The sequence below is a fragment of the Symphalangus syndactylus genome, chromosome 15, assembly GCF_028878055.3.
Source record: "Symphalangus syndactylus isolate Jambi chromosome 15, NHGRI_mSymSyn1-v2.1_pri, whole genome shotgun sequence".
NCBI classification, from domain to species: Eukaryota; Metazoa; Chordata; class Mammalia; order Primates; family Hylobatidae; genus Symphalangus; species Symphalangus syndactylus.
This window is the reverse complement of record NC_072437.2, coordinates 7505054-7530814: the sequence shown is the minus strand read 5'-3', so window position 1 is coordinate 7530814 and position 25761 is coordinate 7505054. Positions and strand designations below refer to the sequence as shown.

Below are 25761 nucleotides of genomic sequence, written 5' to 3'. Positions count from 1 at the left end.
CAGGCATGAGCCACCGCATCCGGCCAAACAATTTGTTTTTTATTGATGTATAATAGTTGTACGTAGTTGGGGGTCCATGTGATATTTTGATGCCTGCACACCAATGTGTGATGATGAAGTCAGGGTAACTGGGATGTCCGTCACCCCAAACATTGATTGTTTCTTCGTGTTGGGACTATTACAATTCTTCTTGAAGGCTGCATTTTAAATCTGTTTCAAATGAATTGTTAGTGTAACTAATATCTCAGTATATTTTAAAATGTGTTTAAATTATTTAAATGAGATAGTTTCAAACTTGTACTAGTCATTTGGAAGCACCTTTATAGGTAGAAACCATGAGTGTGGTTTTTCACGTTTGTGTCGAGGTAGCGGTCAGCAGCCTGCTCCAGTCCCCCATCTGACGTGGATCTAGGTGCCAGGCCCACACCGGCCCCTTCCTGCCCCCACTGGTCCTCGTGCACCCTGCCTGGCTCTTTCCAACTCCCACGCTTCCCTCCCTCCTGCAGCCCCACTGCCTCCCCTGGCTGTTTTCCCAGCTGAGCCGTAGGAGGTTTGGTGAGGGAGGCAGGGAGCACTCCACTGGGTCCCGTGCATGTGGAGAGCCAGGCGCGTTCCAGAAGCCTTGAGGGAGGGCCTCCAAGCAGCCCAGCCAGCCTGGGCTCAGTGAACCTCTCCAGACAAGGCCGCAGCCCCTCCCTGTCCAGTGGGACGGGACCCCAGGAGGCGCTCAGAGGCCCTTCAGAGGAGCCAGCATCAACCACTAGCCCCCCACCGCTCACCTTGCTCTCACTGTTCTGTGTATCACGCACATCACCAAATGTACTTTTAAGCGTTTAAACATTTTTACTTATAAATGTGCTATCCAGGTGTTTAAATGCTTCTGAGACAGCTTTTTCCTTCAGTGAGTTCAGGTGAGGGATGTTTCCCTAGAGGTCAGGGGTTCAGAGAGCTGATGGCTCCGGCCTGGGGAACAGCCGCGAGCTCCATGCCTGTGTCAGCAGGCATCCAGTCCCAGGCCTTCAACGCCATTTCTTTTAACAATTATATTTCCCTTGCAAAGCCTTCATACTTGTAGCTAAACATCTTTCTTAAGAAATAGACCTAAACAGTGTCTGCCCGCAGAAAATTGAATTTTTAATGTATCGGTCTCCTGTGGGAAATGCCAGCTCTGTATCCTGTGTGTCATAACCAAGAGGATGCCAAACAGGCTACTCAGGACAAGAAAGAAAAGACCAGGCTTTTCCTACAACAGCAGACATCCAGCTTCCTTCGGTCGTAATGGCTTAGGCCTTTGATAGTGCAAGAGCATCCTAGAAAAGCAATCCTTTAATTAGTTTTTCTTTTTTGATTAAACTTTTTATTTCGAGGTAATTACAGGGTCATATGTGGTTGTAAGAAATAAAACAGAGGCATCCTGTGTTCCCTTTGCCCCAATGTGCTGCCCAGCTCTAAGATTTTGTCATTTCAAGGATGTGATATAAAGAGAATCCTGCAGCCTGTGACCTTTTGGGGTTGGCTGTTTTCAGGCAGTCTAATTCCCTCGGGATTCACGAAGTCTGTGCACCAGCCGATCCTTCGCTTGTATTGCTGAGGAGCGTTCCATGATGTGGACATACTGCAGTTTCACCATTCACACATTGAAGGGCTTTTCGATTTTTCTAGTTTGGGGCTGTTATCAAGAAAGCTGCTATGAGTATTTGTGTGCAAGTTTTCTTGTGAATTTAGTTTTCATTTCTTTTGCATAAAAGCTCCAGAGTTCAATTGCTGGGTCATCTAGCATATCCACGTTTGGTTTTGAAAGGAACTGCCAAACGGTTTTCCAGCATGGCCATCCCATTTCATTCCTACCCATGATGTTGCCAGCATCTTCACCAGCACTGGGTGTTACTGCTGTTCCTGTTCGGTGCAGCTTAAACGTGTCCCCGATGGCTCTGTGGGACATCTTTTCATGCTCGTTTGACATCTGTGTATCCTCGTCAGTAAAAATAACTCTTCATGTCTTTTATCCATTTTTCTAGCTGGATTCTTTGAGCTTCTTTTTACTGTTAAATGTTGAGAGGTCATATAGTCTAGATAGCAATACTTTGTCAGATATATGATTTTTAATACTCAGCAGGATATTTCACAAAGCAAGCGTTTTTAATTTTGTTCAAGTCCAATTTCTTGATTTTTTTTTCTTTTTTTAGAATTATTATTTCTTTTGAGACAGTCTTGCTCTTGTTGCCCAGGCTGGAGTGCAGTGGTGCAATCTTGGCTCACTGCCACCTCCACCTCCCAGGTTCAAGCTATTCTCCTGCCTCAGCCTCCCAAGTAGCTGGGATTACAGGCGTGCACCACCATGCCTGTCTAATTTTTTAGTGTTAGTAGAGATGGGGTTTCACCATTTTGCCCAGGCTGGTTTCGAACTGCTGGCCTCAAGTGATCTGCCTGCCTCGGCCTCCCAAAGTGCTGGGATTACAGGCGTGAGCCACCGCGCCCGGCCGATTTTTTTTTTTTTCTTTTGAGGACTGTACATTCAGTGTCCTGAAGGAAGCATTCTTTGCCTGGTCCTTTCTTTTTCTTTGCCTGGACTTTCTCCCATGTTTCTTTCTAAAAGTGTTATAGTTTCATGTTTTACATTTAAGTTCATGATCCATTTTGAGATGATTTTTGTATAAGGTGTGAGGTTTCAGTCAGGTTTGTTTCTGTCCTTATTATTTTGCCCATGGCTGTCCTGTCGCCCCTGCACCAGGGGATGGCTGGCTGTCCCTCTTCCACAGAGTGGCGCTTGCACTCTGTCCCAGTCAGTTAAACACATTTGCGTGGGTCTGTTTCTGGTTCCCTGGTCTGTCCCATTGGTCTCCATGCCCATGCCCACCAATCCCACACTGTTGGTCACTGTAGCTATCCCAGAAGCCCGGACACTGGGGATACGTATTCCTTCCCCTCAATCTTCTTTTTCAAGGTTGTTTTAGCTATTCTAGAGCCTGTGCCTTCCCATATAAATTTTAGAATTAGCTCATTTATATCTAAAAATCCTTGCTGGGATTTTGATAGGGATTTTACTAAACCCATAGGTCCATTTGGGAAGAGTAATCCTCTGATTTTAAAGTCTCACAAATTCGCAGTGTGCTGTGACCATCATGTAGTGGGACAGAGACCTCTGTTTGCAGTGTAGACAGAAGCAGGTGACGCCCTGATCCTGGCATGCCTCCCGAGTGGCAGCGAGACTGGCCGGAGCCCCACAGCGACTCACTCAAGGGTTCTGATGATCATTTACCCTTCAGACACACAGTCCAGGCCACTGAGATGCCTTCCTCACCCTTCAGACACACAGCCCAGGTCACTGAGATGCCTTCCACACCCTTCAGACACACAGCCCAGGCCACTGAGATGCCTTCCTCACTGATGAAATAAAATGGATACAGATACAAACTAGACCATGACCTTTAATTAAAAACCCACATGATGAACTTTCTGTGATTGATTTTTCTTTAGTTTTTGAAACATTGTTGCCACTTTTGCTTTATTTGTCCTCATGCTTTGATGATCTGGGCAGTGCCTTGGTTCTGTTGATCAGGAAGCTCTCAGAACTCGAGTACCTGGTTCATAAAACGCCTAGATTTAGATCAAAGCTTCTCACAGGAGTGCTTCCCACTTGGCCACGCTCACAGAACACTCCAACTCGTCGTCTTGGTCTGAATCAAAGACAACCTTGTTACAGGTGTTTGTCTATGTTTTTGCTGTGGAAGTTAGAACATTGAAACCTGACCTGGTCTTTCCTTGGTCCCAGCAGAATGTCTGGCAAGAGTCTTTTCTGGAACCATGTCCGCATCCCCGTGTCTTCCTGTGAATAGATGAACAGCTTGAGGGAAGCGGTCCCACAGGACGGGCAAGCTTTCACGAGGGGTTTTCCATTGACCGTCCTTTCTGCTTTGTCCTGTAGGTTGGGGACATTGTCATGGTCAAGGAGGACGAGACCTTTCCCTGCGACTTGATCTTCCTTTCCAGCAACCGGGGAGATGGGACGTGCCACGTCACCACCGCCAGCTTGGATGGAGAATCCAGCCATAAAGTAAGGGGCCTTTTCATTAGACTCCGGGGCAGGATCTTCCTGTCCTGCTTTGGACTGTGCCCATGTGGCCACAGAAACTAACATCCTGTTTGAAAAGTCAGCATTTTGAGTGTGTCCCGTGAAAACCCAGGGAGTTACACCAGCCAAGTTTTTCTTCACTTTTCCTTCCTCCTATTTTGCACTTTCTTCTTTTTCCTTTTTAAAAATAAATTGTATTGTGTATATTTGAGGCATATATTATGATGTTATAAGATACATATTTTTATAGTGAAATTGTTATTAGAGTGCAACAAATTAACACACCCACATCTCACTGATTTCCTATTCTCTCCCCTGGCACCCGTGCATTAGCAGCCATAACCTACTTGATGCAGCAAAACCCTGAGCCCAACACGCTCTTGTCCACTCAGTGCAGCAAAAACTCTTGAGCCCAACACGCTCTTGTCCACTCAGTGCAGCAAAAACTCTGAGCCCAACACGCTCTTGTCCACTCAGTGCAGCAAAAACTCTGAGCCCAACACGCTCTTGTCCACTTAGTGCAGCAAAAACTCTTGAGCCCAACACGCTCTTGTCCACTTAGTGCAGCAAAAACTCTTGAGCCCAACACGCTCTTGTCCACTCAGTGCAGCAAAAACTCTTGAGCCCAACACGCTCTTGTCCACTCAGTGCAGCAAAAACTCTTGAGCCCAACACGCTCTTGTCCACTCAGTGCAGCAAAAACTCTTGAGCCCAACACGCTCTTGTCCACTCAGTGCAGCAAAAACTCTTGAGCCCAACACGCTCTTGTCCACTCAGTGCAGCAAAAACTCTTGAGCCCAACATGCTCTTGTCCACTCAGTGCAGCAGAAACGCTGAGCCCAGCACGCTGTTGTCTGCTCTAGTCCTCGTGTTGTGTGTTGGGTCTTTGGACAGTTCATCCTAAATAATGCTATCTTGTGTTTTTTGACCTACACCTCCCCATTTCCTTTCTACTTTTTCTTTCCAGTCTCAATGTCTGTAACAACCAGTTACCTCAGGTTAACAAAAATAACTTCAGCGTTAGCCTGTGTCAATTAGCTAATGTACCAAATTCAGGATTTAATGAATAGATTGTTGGAATTTTAAGCATTTTCATTTTATTAGTTAAAATTAGTGTGAAAACTGGCCTAGAATTATGTGAAAAGTCACACACAATTCTAGATTTTGCCTGTTACTTCAATGAGTGTCTTTTTGTGAATGTATCTTAATCAGGATTTTCTGAAATTACTACATAAGTAATTTCCTGCACTCAGTATAAAATTCTGCACAGGCAGTTGATGCTACAAGAATTTTAATTGTCAATCATACAAGAAAAGATATAGCACCATTAATTTTAAGATTCTTATTATTTAAAAAATCTGGAAGTTTCTAAGGAGTTTATGAAAGTGAGCATAGCTCAGTGGATTCAACTAAGTCATCAGCTCACAAAAGTGCAACTCTAAAATGGTATTTAGGTAATACGTATGGATATAGGCCATTTCTACTATGAGATAGAGATATTTTCTTTACAAAATCACTGAAGGATATGCTAGTCTTTCATAGATAATTCATGATATGTATCATGAATTGATAAATGAAAAACCTATGGATCTTCTTCAGTTAAATTAGCTTCCACATTTTCTGTGTAGCGTATCCCAGGAGAATGAACACGCTAACATAATAGATTGTCAGCAGCTTCTGGGGGGTCGGAATCCCTGGGTGATTCAGGTATTCATTGTAAGCAGCTGCTGGTCCCTCTGGAACCTGGGAGGAGGTTAAGGTTCCGTCCACCCAGAGACCTTGTGAGCCCTTCACACTCTGCAGCCAGTGGCTGCCTTTACACCCCTTCCCTGCAGACTGTGGCTGGTCAGGCTCAGACGAGTCCCAGCCATGCTAGTGAACAGATGCTGTGGGTCTCCAGATACACCACGTTTGTCCAGATGAAATGTTGTAGCAGTTGTGGAAGATGTTAAAACAGCTATTGCACTTTGACCTTTTGTGGCTTTGCAGTTTGCATTATAGTTTTGTGTTCTCTCATGTCATTTTTGTGCATTTTGTTTAGCTTGAGGGACTGGAATTATTTGAGCCCTTTCCTTAAAAGCAGAGTAGGGGTGTGGGAAGGGTCCACCCGACCTCTGTTGGGATCCCGTGGGGCTCACGTGACTGCACAGGTTTGTTCACTTCTCTGGACTCTTCGCATTGTGAAATGGGGACAACCCTATCTCTCAGGGGCTCTTATGAGGATATAATTAGAAAATTCCCACTGAATTTAGAAAATAAGCACCCCCTGATTTGTACGCTTGGTGATGGAGCGGTGATCGTTTCCCCCTGACCCCCGTTTGTGCGCTTGGTAACGGAACAGTGACTGTTGGTGCGCTTGGTGACGGGGCGGTGACCGTTGGTGCGCTTGGTGACGGGGCGGTGACTGTTGGTGCGCTTGGTGACGGGGCGGTGACTGTTGGTGCGCTTGGTGACGGGGCGGTGACTGTTGGTGCCCTTGGTGATGGAACAGTGACGATTTCTGCACTTGGTGACATGGCAGTGACCGTTTGTATGCTTGGTGACAGAACGGTGACCGTTTCTGCGCTTGGTGACACGGCGGTGACCATTCATGCTCTTGGTGACAGGGCAGTGACCGTTGGTGCACTTGGTGATCGGGCAGTGACCGTTGGTGCGCTTGGTGACGGGGCAGTGACCGTTGGTGCACTTGGTGATCGGGCAGTGACCGTTGGTGCGCTTGGTGACGGGGCAGTGACCGTTGGTGCGCTTGGTGAGGGAACGGTGACCATTGGTGCGCTTGGTGACGGAGCGGTGACCGTGTCCCCCGATTTGTGTACTTGGTGGTGATGCAGTGATTGTTTCTCCCGTTTGTTGTGACTCCTGTGTTTTATTTGTCCAATACTCTTCCACTAGAAAGAAACACAGGAAGGGATTCAGAGACGCTGTTGCCTCTTCACAGATCCCTGGGCACAAGTTTCTCCTCTCTCTTCCCAAGGCACGGCTGGTGCAGCCCTCAGCCCACCTGCTGGTGCTCACAGATGCTCCTGAGGTCACCAGGCCTCAAAATGTGCTCTGAGAGCAGCAGCATCAGCATCACTGGGCACCATATTATAAGTGCAGTTCTCAGGCCCTCCCTAGACCTACTGCATCAGAAACTCTAGGGCTGAGCCCAGGAATCAGGTGCTTCAGAAGCTCTGGGTAAAACTGACATTCACGCAGGCTTGAGGAGCCCCCCCAGCCCAGGCCACGTGAACAGTTAAGTAGAAGGCGTGTGCCACCCAACAGCAATGGGCACAGGCAGGTTGTTGCCGAGAAGTGGAAATGAAGTGAAGTGATCCTGTGACCACTCCCCGTAAACAACAGGGCGTTCTGTAAAAGGAAAGGGATATTTCAGGGCCTGGATTTGTTTCCTAATTAATAGCTACTACTATGACAGATAAATCAGTGTCCACACTTGAAGAATTCGAGCATTGCTATCTGTCCTGTTTTAAGTGGAGGACACTGGCTAAGAATGGAAGGATGAGAATTTTCTGGCACCTGATAGATGCAGGAATAACAGCAGTACCTTGTCTTTCTGTAACTATTAAACATTTACAAACTCATAGGGTCAGCCAGGCTTTGTAATCACTTGGTTGGAGGCACCAACGTCTGGGTTTGTGTTGGCCGTTTTGGCGGTGAGCTCACATGTCTTGTGCATTTGTAGACGCATTACGCGGTCCAGGACACCAAAGGCTTCCACACGGAGGAGGATATCGGCGGACTTCACGCCACCATCGAGTGTGAGCAGCCCCAGCCCGACCTCTACAAGTAAGCCCGGGCTTCGGGTTCTTTAGAAACAGTTTTTTACGCCCTCAACGTTGCCCTTGCTTTTTCACCCCAAGTCGTCCAGCCATGTGGTGGTTTGGAAATAGAATGTAAATCACTGCTTAAAGATTAAGACTGAGTCAAAAATACATTACTTATTTATTCTCATAGACTCGTACCACTCAGATTTGTAGCTTTTTATACAAATATTTGAAGTGGCTTAATGGAACTATATTTGCGGGAAAAAAAAAAGAATAAGTTGTCTTTATTTTATGGAAGACATTTGTAAACTGTGGGTTAAGGAAGATCACCGAAGCCATGGGCTGATCAGAACAGAAAGTACAACAAACGAAGGGGCTGGAGCGCAGCTGGTTTAGCCACACGTGGAGCGGGCCGGGTGCAGACGTGTGGCTCACAGCGGCCTCCTCTGTGGAGACAGGAAGGCAGGCAGGCCAGGCGCGCACTTCCGGGGGGCCGCTGGGCGCGTCCAGTCAGTAACGTGGCTTTTCTGTCACCAGGTTTGTGGGTCGCATCAACGTTTACAGTGACCTGAATGACCCCGTGGTGAGGTGAGTGCCTCTGCGGACGCCTTGGCCACGGTCATCTCCCTTGTTGCGTTAGAAATGGATTCTTTGACGGACGACGGTTTCCACGGCGGCTGCTCTAGTAGATTTGGAAGGTGGAGTTCCACTTTCCCGCAGGGCCGGGTTCCACTCTTGTCTCTGGTTTGTCTCAGGCACACACCTGAGAATGTTGACAAGTTAGTGATGCTCGTGAAACAAGTTTTCGCACAAGACTCTGCCGAAAGGGTCGTCTCACAGGCCGGGAGGCGTCAGGGTCCCATGGAACAGTTTCAAAGTGAAGGGCAGAGTACAGCTTCCCTGTGAGAAATGCCCACTCATGATTCGGGTGCTGATTTGTCTTCAGATATGAAGTTGAAAGACTTCTAATTTGGAGGCCATTTTTGGGACTCTGTTCATCCACTCGCCATCATTACTGGGGTGCATTACTGGCTCAAGGCCTATCTGAGGCTCACGCCTACCTGAGAAGGTGGAATCGGTAGCCATGGCAAGGCTGGGGCAGCTCACGGTCGGCTGCTGTGCCTTCCCGTTCACCAGCATGGACTCAGCGGCAGTCACATCGCATACCCACGAGGAAACAGTGACCCTCAGACGCCTCATCTATGGCCCTGAGGCAGCCTCAGCTGAGAGCCAGCCTGTGCTGAGCCCAGCTCTGAGCAACGCCCACCTCCCAGGCCTAGGGATATTTTCTCTGACATTATTTCAAGATCTAGCATTTGTTGCTGACGAGATATTTGAATGTCACAGTTTAGGGAATTGGCTTTCACTAGGTTTAAAAGTTGCATCTTCTTCATAAACTCCACTTGTTAGGGAAATGATTTTTCTTCCATTGTAAGCACTCTCCAAGTTGTTGATGTCTTGGTAGGTACAGCATTGTGTGTTAAACAACACATCTCCCAGACACAGAAACACACTCACTGGGAAACTACTGCAAAGTGAATAGTTCCTGAAATGCTTAGCTCCTTGTAAGTCTCCAGGAGTTACTGTTTTAAGAAAACCATTTGTGCACTTCTTAGCATGTGTTTGTCATCATTACCCATCAGCAGGCTAGGAGGTGCTTTTGAGATCTGATAGTGGCCTTGCCTTGGTTTGCCTACATATATAGTGTTCTAAAGGCAAATTCCTCCTTACTTTGGAGAAATCACTTGTATTTCTGTGTGAAGTGAGAATTAATTTGTGTTTGAATAGACTTAGGCTTATTCATATTACCTATGGGATGAATCCAAAATAGTAAACATTGCAGGCTTTTCATCTTTATAGTTAGACCACGTTTATTGCTGAGCAACTTGGGACAATAATCGCTAATGTATTTTGCATTTTGATACTAACTCTAGTTTCACTTTTATTTTATATATTTTATTTTATTTTATTGGAGACAGTCTCGCTCTGTGACCAGTCTGGAGTGCAGTGGCACTATCTCAGCTCACTGCAGCCTCCACCTCCCGGGTTCAAGCAATTCTCCTGCCTCGGCTTCCTGACTAGCTAGGATTACAGGCGTGTGCCACCACGCCCAGCTAATTTTTGTATTTTTAGTAGAGATGGGGTTTTGCCATGTTGGCCAAGCTAGTCTCAAAACTCCTGGCCTCAGGGGATCCACCCACCTCGGCCTCCCAGAGTATTGGGATTATAGGCATGAAGCACCGCGCCTGGCCTAGTTTCCCTTTTAAATATTTATGCTATTCCATAGACTTTTAATATTTAGATTATCGAAGATGTTTGTAAATTTGTGATGTGGACAGTTAAGAATTACACACCCAAATTCTCAATCCATTCAGAGTGACATTTCTTCTTCCTTCTGTCCTAACTAGAAGCAAAGTACTTTTCCAAGTAAATTATTTTTAGACCTCCCTGAGTCACCTTTTTAAAAACGCCATTTGTTTTCATAAATACTTGGCAGGAATTATTATAAGTGTGTTGCAAACAGAAGCTAACAGTCCTTATAACACAGCCAGACAGCCCATATGCAGCCTGGGAGCTCCATCTTTAGTGATTGCCGGGGAGGACGCGCGTGGAGCTCTCAGCCACAGCCTGGGGTAGACACCTCTCCCTCTGGGCAGCCCCACTCTGCCTGTCTTCAGCCGGATGCAGTTCTGAGGTCTGTCGACCAAATATACTGCATGCATTTTACATTCATAATATTCAGTAGGTTCTTAACTTTCCATGATAGAGGACAGTAAATACAATGATAAATGAAAAGCAAACTTCAGCAAACACTTTTGACCCTTTACCCTCTGAAGCAATCCTTTGGATGTTATCAATAGCAAAATTTATAAATTTGAATCTTGGTGCTTATTTCTCCCTTACTACTTAGGAAATGAGAAGAGATTATTTTTCCATCAGCAAGGAACCCTGTTATATCAAGAATATAAGCCCTGATGGCAGAGACCCTGCTGGCTGCTCACTGTGGCTTCAGTGCACAAAGCGGGGCTTGTTCCTCCATGTGTGAGATTTTTAAGTTCTTTGGCTGTTGTTTGTTTTCCCCCAAAGCAGCCGTGCATGGATTGTCCCAGATTTACAGGTCCCCCCATTCAGAGGAGCTTTGCAGTGTGGCTACCAGTGTTTCTAATGGCCAGATAGAGTATCAGCCTTTGTCTCCAGGAATAAGACTGTGTTTCATGGGACTCCCCGAATCTCACTGAGGATGTAATAGAAACAATTGAGGCTGGGCGTGGGGATGCCCAACTGTAAGCTCAGCACTTTGGGAGGCCAAAGCTCAAGGATCACCTGAGCCCAGGAGGTCAAGGCTGCAATGAGCTATGATCATGCCCCCAGCCTGGGCAACAGAGTGAGCCCCTGTTGCCAAAAAAAAAAAAAAAAAAGGAAACAGTTGAAGGTTGAGTGACTTTTATTTTATTTCACATCCACCCCTCTTTAGCCTTTCCAGAACATTCTGGAACCTTCCAGTGCAGCTGTTTTCAACCTGAGGCTTGTTAGGAGAGGGCTGCTGGGCCCCACCCCAGGGTTTCAGGTTCTGACTCGGTAGGCCTGGGACGATCTTCCTGACTAGTGTGATGTTCCTGACTGGCTCCAGATGCTGCTGACGGCACTGGTGGGGCCACCGCAGGGACCCCTGCACTAGAAGTCTCTCGGGGAGTGTTGCTGAGGCTGTCGGGCGCAGCTCAGTGGGTCTGGGCGGGGCCTGAGGTCCTGCATGCGCCAACGGGAGGCCCTTGCCGCTACTCCTGGAGCCATGTGTTTGTCCCCCAAAGATAAGACCATATCTGTTCACATGGACCGGGGCTGACTTAATCATCTGAATATAAGCAAACCGCCGTATATGCCATCTCCTCTGAAAATGAGATCTGTTGAGCAAACAAGCGGGTTTCGCGTCTGCATCTTGCCCCCCACCCTGCCCACTTGCCTTCGTGTCTGCATCATTTCTGATCATCGTATCTTTACAGGCCCTTAGGATCGGAAAACTTGCTGCTTAGAGGAGCTACACTGAAGAACACTGAGAAAATCTTTGGTAAATATTTAATTAATTATTAACCATTGCCCCTAACATTAAGGATGCATGAAGCAAAGTTAAAACCCGCAGTGGAACCCGAGAGCATTTCTTGGCGCCTTGAGGTGCTGGAGGCTTTCTGGCCGCACAAGTTCTGCCCCACTGAGATTTGATCAGTGAATAAGTGCAGTCCTGAAGCAGCAGCATCCGAGAATACGGCTTACGGATTAAGGCCTCTAGTTTTGGATTCAGAAACAGAACGTTGCATCCGTGAAGGAATTTATGAAATTTAGTTGTGCAGGAAATGTTTTTCATGTCTGCGTTTCTTGGCTAGGATCTCCCATTTCTTGTGGGTTATTGTCTGTTTTAATTGAGGTAACTTTTAGAAGTATACAAGTGTGCCCCACTGTCAGAAAATGCTGTGCAGCTGTCCCTCAGTGTCCTTGGGGGACTGGTTCCAGGACGCCTGCGGATGCCAAAATCCACGGATGCCCAAGGCCTCTATTTGTGTGTAGCCTACACATGTCCGCCCGTGTAGTTCACATCATCTTAGATTACTTCTGATACCTGGCACGATGTAAATACCCTCTACTGCTTTTATCATCTGTATTTTGTATCATTGTATTGTTATTTTTATTGGGGATTTTTTTCAAATATTTTCCATCCCCAGTTGGTAGAACCTGCAGATTCAGAACTCGTGGACATGGCGGGCCCAGTGTATATTAAGATATGAACTTTTAAAAAATGAAGCATAGATTGCTTCCTATGCATGAAGAAGGGTCTTTATCCTAAGGAATCACGTGCTAGTGTTATGTGGCTATGGACACTAGCTTGTGAAATTATAAATAGGATTCGCTTTACCCAAGAATTGATTTTCCCCGCAGCTGTGTGTAACTCACCGTAAGGCAAGATACACTTGCGCCCTGGTCATCACTCTTGCTCTTCCTCTCTGTAGGTGTGGCTATTTACACGGGCATGGAAACCAAGATGGCATTAAATTATCAATCAAAATCTCAGAAGCGATCTGCCGTGGAAAAGTAAGGCTCCCTGCCCCATCGCTGGATGCGCATGAGAACCTGCAACTTGAAAGTGTCATTACCCGCTGTAGAAATGGAAGTAGCTTCCTCTTGGCCTTATTGGCAGTTCCTTTGCCACTATACAGCATCTTAGTAACTGCAGAGCTGACCATTCAGATGGACTTTCTTATTTTGTGGTGAGGTGGATGGCCACACCCCTACTTCCTGCTCTTTCTAACGCCTGATACCAGGTTCACGACACTGCCTCTTACGGATGCCCTGATGTTCCAGTTCTGAAATCAGTTCAGTGTCCAACAGCTCCTCCCACCATTTCATGAAAAACTCCAAATGGGCTTACTTTTAACTCTGGGATTTGATCGAAACCACGCATCCTCTGCTATGGTTTTACAAACGAAAGCATTAGAATCATCTTTTCATTAAACAGTAAAGTCCTGATGATAAATATGTCGGAATGGTAGCTGAATTTGTGCTGGAAAAGAAAGGCTTCTTCCTGAGGTCTGCTAAGACCTTAGTTAAGGATCTGTGCTTTTCCTGTACTGAGGACACTTCCTTTCAGAGTTACTTACTTTTCTCCCCCTCCTTTCCTCCCTCCCTCTCTTCGTTCCTCTCCTTTCCTTCCTTCCTCTACAGTGGTGGGTAGTCACTAAGTTTTGAACTAATTTGTTGATGCTTAATGGTAGAAATTGATTTCTGGATGTTCTTTTCAATGACGGAAGTCCAGGCAGTGCAGAAGCATGGTCCGCAGTGTGGCTGTGAGCAGCCCTCTTTCTCCTGCCCGTGGCACTTTCCCCCGTCTCGGTTCTTACCTTTGGCCTCTAGAAGTACATGCCAGGGACCATGGCATGGACGCAAGTACAGAGGACCCACTGTGGCACGTTGAGGGCAAACGCATCACCGTGCCCTTCCTGTTCTGTTTCTTCATGAGGTGTCATCTTGATATCTGTGAGAAGGAAGTGCAGAGCTCATTTCCTCAGGGACCAGTGATCCCCTCTGTCCTTTTGTTTTAGATCGATGAATGCGTTCCTCGTTGTGTATCTCTGCATTCTGATCAGCAAAGCCTTGATAAACACTGCGCTGAAATACGTGTGGCAGAGTGAGCCCTTTCGGGATGAGCCGTGGTATAATCAGAAAACGGAGTCGGAAAGGCAGAGGAATCTGGTATGGAGAATCACTGCCCTTGTATGATCCGAGGTGACCTGTGGGCCATTATTACGAAAATGTGGTGCAAGAAAAAGATGACGGTGAATTTACTGTAGGCAAAAAGCAGCCTTGATTGATTCAATCTCTGTGATAGATGCATTCACTGAAATTTAAAGTCTCAGTGGACACCAGCTGCTCCTGCCATCTTTGGATCTGGAAAGGTACAGGTTCCCACAGTGAAATCATCAGGACAATACCTTAAATACTTGCACTGTGTCCTTTGTTTAGAGGGTGCTGAGAAAATGCTTGCTAATGATTAAGAGATAAATGGCACATATTTGTGGTAAATACTTGAAAAAAAGGGTCTGCTCCCAGTCCAGAGCAGGGCCATGTGCAAACCCAGACCCGTGTCCACTGAGCCTAGAGTAGGGCTGTGTGCAAACCCAGACCTGTGTGCACTGACCTTAGAACAGGGCTGTGTGCAAACCCAGACCTGTGTGCACTGACCTTAGAACAGGGCTGTGTGCAAACCCAGACCTGTGTGCACTGACCTTAGAACAGGGCTGTGTGCAAACCCAGACCTGTGTGCACTGACCTTAGAACAGGGCTGTGTGCAAACCCAGACCTGTGTGCACTGACCTTAGAACAGGGCTGTGTGCAAACCCAGACCCATGTTCCCTCTGTCCACTGCAGGGCCATGTACAAACCCAGACCCATATCCACTGAGCCTAGAGCAGGGCCGTGTGCAAACCCAGACCCGTGTCCACTGAGCCTGGAGCAGGGCCGTGTGCAAACCCAGACCCTGTCCACTGAGCCTAGAGCGGGGCCGTGTGCAAACCCAGACCTGTGTCGACTGAGCCTAGAGTAGGGCTGTGTGCAAACCCAGACCTGTGTGCACTGACCTTAGAACAGGGCTGTGTGCAAACCCAGACCCATGTTCCCTCTGTCCACTGCAGGGCCATGTACAAACCCAGACCCATATCCACTGAACCTAGAGCAGGGCCGTGTGCAAACCCAGACCTGTCCAGAGCAGGGCCATGTGCAAACTCAGACCCGTGTCCACTGAGCCTGGAGCAGGGCCGTGTGCAAACCCAGACCCTGTCCACTGAGCCTAGAGCGGGGCCGTGTGCAAACCCAGACCTGTGTCCACTGAGCCTAGAGCGGGGCCGTGTGCAAACCCAGACCCTGTCCACTGAGCCTAGAGCGGGGCCATGTGCAAACCCAAACCTGTGTCCCCTCCGTCCAGAGCGGGGCTATCTCTGCATCATCTGTCCTTCCCCCATAACTAACATGGCCCCACAGATCAGGATAAAAGTATACTGAAAAGTCATTTCACCAGGCTTAGTTTTTACATCTGTAGGTTGTTACCAAGTATGTTTTGTTATAAGAGACAAAAAGATCACATGAATATACAAAAGTAAAATTGCCGCTGGTGTCTGGTCGGCGTGTCTCCTGTCATTGGCACGTGCTTGTCTTAACTCGTGATTTAATCTCCACTTGCTGGCAGGACAGCCCCACAGCTCAGCCCCTGGACCCGGCAGGTCCTGGCTCAGAGACCAGGTGACCCAGTGGCTCCCCCCCACTCATAGTCCTTGTGTTTGGACTCTGAAATCTTGTATTTAGTAGTAGCACTCATATGACTTATGCCTAAGCCTGAGGTGTTAGAGCAGCATGCTGGAGCCCGGCTGTCCCTCCTGGCGGAGGCGCTGACCTGCACCTTCTGCTTTTGCAGTTCCTCAAGGCATTCACGGACTTCCTGGCCTTCATGGTCCTCTTTAACTACATCATCCCCGTGTCCATGTACGTCACAGTCGAGATGCAGAAGTTCCTCGGCTCTTACTTCATCACCTGGGACGAAGACATGTTTGACGAGGAGACTGGCGAGGGGCCTCTGGTGAACACGTCGGACCTCAATGAAGAACTGGGACAGGTTGGTGTCTCCTGAGTCATCTGCTGTGATTTATTAACATCTGGGTGAGTCTGCTTCACGTTCCTCAGGTCCTATGCGTGTCATCCGAGCGTGGCTGTCCCTGTAGCTGGCGTAAGACAGCAGCAGGATTGTTTTGAACCCTATTTATGAAACAGTCGGCAGTGCTGTTACATTTACAACAGATGCAGAATTACCTGCACTTGCTGACTCCTGGAAACTCACCTGGAGCTTCCTGGGCAGAACTCTTTTTGTGTGCAGGTGTGAGTCAAGGCTGGTGGGTAAAAGTGGCTTTGCCAGCCTTGCACTCTGCTTCTGCACCTGATATTCAAGTCTCATAGCGAGCTGGGTATTTTCACCTTAAAGATGAACCAACCAGAGTTTCAGTGACTTGGTGGATTGCAAAGAATTCAAACGCCTCCATTCAGATCCTGCTGCTGCATGATGGCTGCGGGAGCTTAGGCTTCACCGCCACACCTCGAGTGTCTCAGTCTGTGAAATGGAGATGATAACAGATGCTGGCCTTACGGATTGGGTTGCGGATTAAATGAGATAATGGACATAAGGTGCACAGCACAGAGTCTGGTATGACCACCGCCCTGCCACCGCACCACCGGGAGGCACACACCAGACCTGCTGGCTTGGGAAGGGAGCTAGGGAAAGACCCATTCCCTGGGTTTCCCCAGCCTAGAGCGGTGACCTTCCCTACCTTCCCAGCCTTAACATTGCAGAGTGCAGGGTTGCCAGAGCAGGTACCGGTAAAGGGTAATTGGACTTTTCAGAAGAAATAGCGATTTTAAGGGATATTTTAGCAAACAAGGCCACTTTAGACAGGTAGCTGAAATCCATCTGGCTCCCAGATGACAGCCTGTAAATAGACTTAGACTCCGGCAGATACAGAGGCCTCTGTCTGTCTCCTGTGAGGAAGGCCAACAAATGGAAGGATCATGTTCCATGTTTGATGAGTTTGACTTTTGAATGTGTTCCTCCAGCATATCCCATACTCCTCACAGTGCTTTATTGTTTCAGTCAGCAATGCGCAAACTATAATTTAGTTGCTCAGTAGTCAGGTATTTTTACCTAGGAATATTCTATCTCCTTTGCAACAATAGATGGTACATTTTGTGAGCTTCTGATAAATTCTTTGGGAAAGAACTTTTTTCTGTAACAAGGAAAGTGCCCAGCAGTGTTGAGTGTGGGGGAAAGTGCCCAGCAGTGTAGAGTAGGGGGGAAAGCGCCCAGCAGTGTTGAGTGGGGGGAAAGAACCCAGCAGCATTGAGTGCCGGGGAAAGCGCCCAGCAGCGTTGAGTACGGGGGTAAGCGCCCAGCAGCGTTGAGTTGAGTGGGGAGAAAGCGCCCAGCAGTGTTGAGTGGGGGGAAGTGCCCAGCAGCGTTGAGTGGGGGGAAGCGCCCAGCAGTGTTGAGTGGGGGGAAGCGCCCAGCAGTGTTGAGTGGGGGGAAGCGCCCAGCAGCGTTGAGTGGGGGAAAGCGCCCAGCAGCGTTGAGTACAGGGGAAAGCGCCCAGCAGTGTTGAGTGGGGAGAAAGTGCCCAGCAGTGTTGAGTGGGGGGAAGCGCCCAGCTCTGTTGAGTATGGAGGAAAGCGCCCAGAGGTGTTGAGTGCAGGGGAAAGCGCCCAGCAGTGTTGAGTGGGGGGAAAGCGCCCGGCAGTGTTGAGTGGGGGGAAAGCGCCCGGCAGTGTTGAGTGGGGGGAAAGTGCCCGGCAGTGTTGAGTAGGGGGAAGCGCCCGACGGTGTTGAGTGGGGGGAAAGCGCCCGGCGGTGTTGAGTATGGAGGAAAGCGCCCAGAGGTGTTGAGTGGGAGGAAAGTGCCCAGAGGTGTTGAGTGGGAGGAAAGTGCCCAGAGGTGTTGAGTGGGAGGAAAGTGCCCAGAGGTGTTGAGTGGGAGGAAAGTGCCCAGAGGTGTTGAGTGGGAGGAAAGCGCCCAGAAGTGTTGAGTGGGGGGAAAGTGCCTGGCAGTGTTGAGTGGGGTGAAAGCGCCCGGCAGTGTTGAGTGGGGGGAAAGCGCCCAGCAGTGTTGAGTGGGGAGAAAGCGCCCAGCAGTGTGGAGTGGGGGGAAAGCGCCCAGCGGTGTTGAGTGCAGGGGAAAGCGCCCAGCAGCATTGAGTACGGCAGATTTCTTCTCTGCCCTCTTCGATACATCTCCCTGGAGTCCTGCAAAACAGAATTTGATTTCTGTTGTTCTGTCCTGACCAAAATCAGGCTCCAGCCTGGAGGCTGACCTCCTCGTACACAAAGAATTGTGTACTGTTGCTCACGGGGGACACACTGAGGTCAAGACAGGTGGACAAGCCCGAAAGGCAGGTTCATCTGACGGCATCTCCATGGGTAAACGCCTGCGCCCGCCATCACTGTGCAGTACGATAACATGACTTCTTTTGTATGTGAAATATTCACCCACCAGTCAAGCGTCTGTGTCCACAACAGAAACAACCATCTGCCATGGAGATCCTGTGCCAGAAGTGCTTTGTGCACCTTCTCTGTGTCCTGTGTGCACTTTGTGCACCTTCTCTGTGTCCTTTGTGCTCAGTGCCATTGCCCCTGTCCCGTGGAGATCCTGTGTCAAACAGTTTGTGCACCTTCTCTGTATCCTGTGTGCTCAGTACCATTGCCCTGTTTCTCAAATGACAAACTGAGTCAGGAGCAGGCAGTGCCCCGTTCTGCGATGCAGTGCTGCCTCCCAAGCACGAGTGCCTTGGAACACAAATCCTGCTTCAGGCCAAGTTGAGCAGGCAGGCGTGCGTTGTAGTGAGGGCCATCTTTTGTTCCGAGAGCTGAGGGTGGTGGCAGCATTGACCAGCACTGGGCTTAGGGTTGCCTGTCCCACCACCAGAAAAGAAAATTGCAGGCCAGGACCCCTGATGAACAAAGTTGCAAAAATCTTAACAAAACACTAGCAAACCAATTCAGTAGCATACAAAAGGATCATACCCCACCTGTGGGATGCCAGGGTGGCTCAACGTGTACAAATCAGTAAGTGTAGTGCATTATATCAGCAAAATGAAGGACAAAACCATATGATTATCTGTGATGCAGAAAAGGCATTCGACAAAATTCAGCATCCTTTCATAACATCTCTCAACAAATTTTAGGTATAGAGGAATGTACCTCAACTCAATAAAGGCCATAAATGAGAAACCCACAGCTGGCAATGGAGAAAAGCTGAAAGTTTTTCTTCGCACACAATGGAGAAAAGGTGAAAGCTTTTCCTCTGAGATCAGAAAGAAGACAAGGCTGCACACATTCACCCCTTCTGTTTAGCATAGCACTGGAAGCTGTAGCCAGAGCAGTGAGGCAAGAAAAAGAAAAGGCATTCGTATAGGAAAGGAAGAGGTGAAATTGTGTGCTGATGACACAATCTTATATATAGAAAAGCCTAAAGACTCCACCAAAAAGCTTTTAGAACTAATCAACAAATTCACTAAATTTGCAGTATACAAAATCAACACCCAAAATCAGTAGTGATTCTACATACCAGACAAGAAACTGTTTGAAAAAGCAATTAAAGACTTTAACAAACGTATTTAATAGTAACAAAGCAAACAATCTTATCTCCGCATCCCGAGTTAACAGAACTGACTGGATTTGTGTCCAGAGGTTTTAAGCTTTTGTTTTCATATTCTTAAAACTGGGATAGTAACACAGTTGATGTGTTAATCACAGTTGAAGATTAAATGAGGCGCTGCCCAGTGGCTGGCACACCCTGAGTGCTCAGTAAAGGTCTTTTATAATTAATTTTTATTATTGTTCATTTTCATGGTCATTTTTCCTAGAAATACGCCACCTATTTAGTTATAGCTAAACAGGATGATAAACCAAACCTCTTAACATTTGTTATTTCATTCTTATCCATTTTACCCTTTTAAAAATATTTTTAGGGCCAGGCACAGCGGCTCGTGCCTATAATCCCAACGCTTTGGGAGGCCAAGGTGGGTGGATCGCCTAAGGTCAGAAGTTCAAGACCAGCCTGGCCAACATGGCGAAACCCCATCTCTACTAAAAATACAAAAATTAGCCAGACGTGGTGGCAGGTGCCTGTAATCCCAGCTACTCAGGTGGCTGAGGCATGACAATTGCTTGAACCTGGGAGATGGAGGTTGCAGTGAGCCGAGATCACACCACTGCACTCCAGTCTGGGCAACAGGGTGAGATTCCATCTCAAAAAAAAGAAATAAAAATAAAAATGCTTTTGGGATTGAATAAGCGTTTATTCTAAGTTACTTCAAAGTCCTGTTTAAGAAGGGTACACAGGTTGAATATCCCTTATCCAAAATGCTTGGGAAGAAGCGTCCCCGTGGACACGCCCAAGCTCAGTCTCAAGATGCTGCCGCGCATTCCAGAACCCCCACCTTCAGTTATTCACGATAAACGTGTCACCCGTGAGCTTATCTAAAATCAGAGTTTAAGATGGGTTGTATCTTTAACACATATCAGTTTTCTCCGAGATTTGTTTTGTCCTTATTTGCTTGAATTTTACCTTCTCAACCTTACATGGAATTGTGGGTTTTGACCTCCAAGACTGTATAGAGTAAGTTCGTCCTCTCCGTAGCCTTGGTTTTTTATTGTTGTTGTTAAGATTCGGGACGACCCACTCACATTCTGTCTTCCCAAACAAACGGAGCCCTGGCCCCACCCATGTCTCTGTCCCGGGGAATGGGACTGCGAGACCATACTCTGTTTTGCTCCCAACCCAGAGAAGGTGTCCCAAGGCCTCCCCACCCATCCTCCTGAAACACCTGCCAGGACTGCAGGGTCCTGTTGGACACTGGGAAGGAGGATGAGGCGGGAGTGTGGCTCAGCCCGGTGAGGTGGTCTGTCTGGGGGAAAACCTTTAGAAATCCACCGCCTATTCAAGTCACAGTGGGAGCTGGGGAGGAAACACGGCTGCTGTGTGTCTGAGTCGGAGACGTGCGGGCCTCCCTCAGAGCGTCCTGACTTGCTGTACCCTGCCCGCAGGTGGAGTACATCTTCACAGACAAGACCGGCACCCTCACGGAAAACAACATGGAGTTCAAGGAGTGCTGCATCGAAGGCCACGTCTACGTGCCCCACGTCATCTGCAACGGGCAGGTCCTCCCAGAGTCCTCAGGAATCGACATGATTGACTCGTCCCCCAGCGTCAACGGGAGGGTAGGTGGCAGCCCCCGCGCCGTCCAAGTGTGTGAGTGAGTGGGCGGCTGTGCATGCTGAGTCCACCCCTTTTCACTCGAGTGTCCAGGAAAGTCCAGGCCCTCTCTACAGACCTCAGTGGGAGGAATGGTCAGAAGGTGCGATGTGTGTAGTGTCCCGTTAGGACACATCTGCTCGGTGATACCCGTGTTAGAATTGGTTATGAAAACCATAGAAGGAGGGCAAACACACATGCATGCACCCAGACACCATGTGCACACACGGACACACATGCTCATATGCAAACACACGCACTCTCACACACACCCAGATACCGTGTGCAGACACATGCGCACATGCTCACACGCAGACACCTACACTCACATGCCCAGACACCGTGTGCACACATACACACATGCGCACACGCTCACACGAAGACACACACTTTCACACTCCCTGACACCATGTGTCTAACACGCTCACATGCAGACACACACGTACTCTCACGCCCAGATACCGTGTGCACACACAGACTCGCTCACATGCAGACACACGCATGCACTCTCACACACGCCCCAAGTGCTGTGGCTCCAGATCTCAGCATCTCTGGGCAGGGCTGGAGTCCCAGGCCGACACTGTTCCCGAATTTCCCCACATGCAGGACAGCCTTGGGGATCAGGTCCCAGCTGGCTGTGAAAGCCGCACACAGGGCAGCCTCGGGGATCAGGTCCCAGCTGGCTGTGGCCCTGAGCACATCACTTCACCTTCCTAAACGCTGATTCTGCAGCTGCAGGTGCAGGATAATAGCTCCAACTTCTTAGGGGGTTTCAGGGTGAATGTTACAATGTGAGTCAACAGCAGGAGCGCCACAGGTCACGTCTAGTCTAACACACGCTTCGGTTAGGAGAACGTCCCCATCGCGCGGCACCAGGGCAGAGGCACAGCCAGGGTCCAGGGTGTTTGTGAATGTCTGTGTTCGCGGCACCGTGTGACTCAGTCTCCCTTCCTGTACGCTAGCGGTCATTTGCCATTTCTGAGCACATGTGAAGCCTCTGTGGTTTCTAAAAGTGTCGGTGCTGAAGAACACACGCCCGTTTCAGTCTTCATCGCCCGTCAATCTCAGTTATAAAACAGAGTGCTTGAGAATAATGGAAAGCTGTAATTCCATCCCACTGTATAACCCCTCACCGCCCACAAGCTGCCTTCGTGGCTGCGGGGACCCCCCCCGTCCCCCCTGCTTCTTGTTTTCTCTCTGCGCCTGTTTCCCTCTATCTTCAGTGGACGCACCGTGATTTGGGGGTTCTGGGAACTGCTATTTTATAGGAGCGCGAGGAGCTGTTTTTCCGGGCCCTCTGTCTCTGCCACACCGTCCAGGTGAAACACGATGACAGCGTAGACGGCCCCAGGAAATCGCCGGACGGGGGGAAATCCTGTGTGTACATCTCATCCTCGCCCGACGAGGTGGCGCTGGTCGAAGGTGTCCAGAGGTACGTCGCAGGCCAAGGGTCTGCCTGGGTTTCCTGATGTGACTCAGCCCCACCGCAGCCCCAGTCAGGGACTTGCACCTAGAGGCGTCCTCAGCCACACCCTGTGCCCTCCACACTGAGCTCTGCTGCCTTTATGCCCAGGTTCTCTGGACCCCCGTCCCTGTATGAGCCCCTCCCACCATGATAAGCAGCGTCTGGTCCCCGGCGCCTGAGTCTTCATCTCTGACTTTGCGTGGGTGGCTTTTCCTCCTGAGGTCTGCAGTAAGTTAGAGGTCATTCCCAATAACCACAGGCTTCGAAATATGGAAACAGTCCTTCCTGTAACACAAATCTCCCTCCTGCGTCTCAGAAAACTGAAGTGCAGAGGCCCAGCGGCCTTCCCAGAGCCACAGCCTGGGCTGGGCAGAGCAGAGCTGGTGCGGGACCTCTCACTGCCCACCCTTTAAGCAAACGCTTGGAAAAATACTTTAAACATTCCAGATACATTGCATAATTTCAACTCAGGGAAGTCGTTTTCAAATCCACCCAGCTCGTGACTTCTGTAATACTGAATCTCCCCTCCCCAAAAGTGATAAAGGAACACTGCCTTCAGGGACTGAGTATGGTGAGAATCATGTTCGCGCTTCTCACCTAATTACAGCCATGTTTTTGTCGCTGCTAAACTAATGTGTTTTCTCCATGCAATTTGAGTAGCAGCACAGATACGTCAACAGTATCACCGGGACCTTTCGTTCCATGCCTAAAGCCACACATGCGTAGGTGAGGCTTCTTGGAGCTGGGTTTCTCTCTCCTTGGAACACAAGTGCCCAGGAATGCCACTGCCTTCATCACAGGTGTTAGAAGTCAGGTCCGGCTGCCCCACCCACCTTTGAGACTCCTCCCCGCCCTGAAGCTTTTCCTCCAGCCGCTGCTCCCACCTGGGCTGGCCAGAGGCCTCCACTCCCATCCCCCTGGTGTCGCGAAGCACATCTGTCTCCCGGGTCCTCTGCTGGCCTCTTGCATCCCAAAGCCATGCTCTGTCTCCGCCATCCCAGCGGCTCCCACAAGGCCATGAAGGTCACTGTCCCCCAGGCGTGCAGGAGGAGGCATCTTACAGATGGGTGCACCCACGTGCTGGCTGAAGGCCTGCGCTGGGCCTTGGTTCCCCGTCAGTGACTCAAGGGGCTTGGTCTGGGGGTAACAGCCTCTCAGGGTCCCTCTCCCTCTGGCATCATGTTCTCTGCTCAACAACAACAAAGTCCACAAATCAATGAGCAAAGGTGTCATCGAAGCAAGGATTGCAGGCCATGTGCCCGCCACGCTCTTCTGGAGAACAATACCGACAAGAATGTGCCTCACTGCTGTGTGTCAGGGAGGGTTGGGTTAGGTAGAAATTCTGTTGCTCTTGGAAGATTTTTTGAGATGGTGCATAAGTTCATTATGATAATCTCCTAACTTTATAATGCAGTTTATAATCTCTATTTAACTGAAAGTATTTTGTTTTTGAAAAGAACGCTTTACCAAAATATAAAGCAAATGCTCTATGAAAGAGGAACATCAGAATCTCAGATTCACCCCGAGGTTTCCCTTCTCACTGCAGACTTGGCTTTACCTACCTGAGGCTGAAGGACAATTACATGGAGATATTAAACAGGGAGAACCACATAGAAAGGTATGTGCACCTCACCCTCACATGTGAAAGGACTAAAGAATAAAGAGTGTCCTTTATAAGGTTCTGCGTGTGAGGGAAAAGACAAGTTCTCTATGTTCTCCCACAATTCGCTTCCTCTCCTTCCCAGTGGCACCCCAGGAATGTCACCAGAATGTTCTGGAGAAGTGCTGGACACTTAGAGAAGGGCTTGGGTGCAGCCACAGGGCTGCTTCCCCTGGATAGTTTTCCTTGGAGATGTAAATTGGAGTTCAGTGAAGAAAAGTTCACCGTCAAATATGTTTTGGGTTAAGCCACCTAAAGTCAGATTTTACTGCAGGCCGTGTTCTGACCTCTCCAGGCTCCTTTGCCTCCACGAGGGGAGTGAGCAGCCACCCCTGGTGTGGCCATGAGTCCCGCAGGGAGGAACACTGGCTCATGTGCCGGGAGCACAGCGTCCTGTCGAAAACAGTTTGCACAGTACACTTTTCAGTCACCAGTTTGATGTTGGATTGTTTTACTTTTCATATCTTTAAAATTCTTCCCATTTTTTAGGGACTGTCTCTGTCCCAAATTGCATGTCCCTGAGACAAGTGACCCATCTTGAGATCTGACTCAGGAGAGTGGGTGGTGGTGTCCCCTTTATCAATAAGCACGAATGTGCAGTCACGGTTCCAGCAAAGACACAAGATCTGGTGGTGATGGCCTCAAAACACCTGGATTTTAAAATTTCATTCTTAGGGAAAATAAACTCCCCAGTGGAAGAGAAAGGACAAACCCCTTGACTCGGCGGGGCTCCTGGGCCCTCCGCTGGCACCGGCTGCGCCCTCTCCACAGCACCCTGGGCTTCCTGGGGGCCGGGGTGACCTGGGCCCTCCGCTGGCACTGACTGTGCCCTCCCCACAGCATCCTGGGCTTCCCAGGGGCTGCAACTCACTGCCGTTGAGGCTCCGGGTTTGCAGCCGTGAAGGTGGTGAGGTCATGGCCTAGATGAGAGCTCCCGTCAGGGCTCTGCCAAGGGACCGCTGGCTCTGAGCTGGGCTGGCACTGCGGCCAGAACCCCTCCGCAGCTTCCTGCTGAGTCCAAGGCCCTGAGGAGGCTGAGAGGCAGCAGCAGGGGCTGCCAAACACTTCCGATGCTCCAGACGCCACACAGGTTTTCTGAGCCTTCCGGTAACAGGACAGCACCAGCCAAAATGCCAGTGTCCTTTGCGTTTTCCATAGTTTTGATCTCTTAGGGTAACGCCAGTTCACTGACAAGGATCCAAGCTCTGACACAACTTTGAGTCTCTGTTCAGCAGTGTTTAGGGAGGGAGTCAGTGCATAGGGAACACAGCCTGCTTGGCAGAATCTGAGCCCGTGCCCTGGGTAGGGTGGAGACGTGGTGAGGAGCCGGTGCCGCAGGTGCCACGGGGCCCAGACTCTGCCCCACTGGGTACACCTGCCGCGTCCTTCAAATCCAGGCCTCTCAGAGCGTCCGTGGGAGGACGCCCCTCACCCAGCAGCCCTCGGTGTGTCCCCTGAGGAAGGGCCAG

General features: G+C 49.1%; 1 protein-coding gene across 9 annotated transcripts in view; it reads left to right on the top strand.

Moving 5' to 3' along the window:
- ATP11A (ATPase phospholipid transporting 11A) overlaps positions 1–25761 on the top strand; it is a 191673-nt gene that overhangs the window by 116443 nt on the left and 49469 nt on the right. For all 9 annotated transcript variants that reach the window (XM_055244925.2, XM_055244924.2, XM_055244926.2 and 6 more), the window contains exons 6-15: positions 3926–4054; positions 7755–7858; positions 8374–8424; positions 11838–11902; positions 12837–12918; positions 13926–14076; positions 15791–15988; positions 20960–21133; positions 22436–22599; positions 24179–24250. In XM_055244925.2, the coding sequence (XP_055100900.1) occupies positions 3926–4054; positions 7755–7858; positions 8374–8424; positions 11838–11902; positions 12837–12918; positions 13926–14076; positions 15791–15988; positions 20960–21133; positions 22436–22599; positions 24179–24250 (1190 nt within the window). The remainder of the gene's footprint in view (positions 1–3925; positions 4055–7754; positions 7859–8373; positions 8425–11837; positions 11903–12836; positions 12919–13925; positions 14077–15790; positions 15989–20959; positions 21134–22435; positions 22600–24178; positions 24251–25761) is intronic.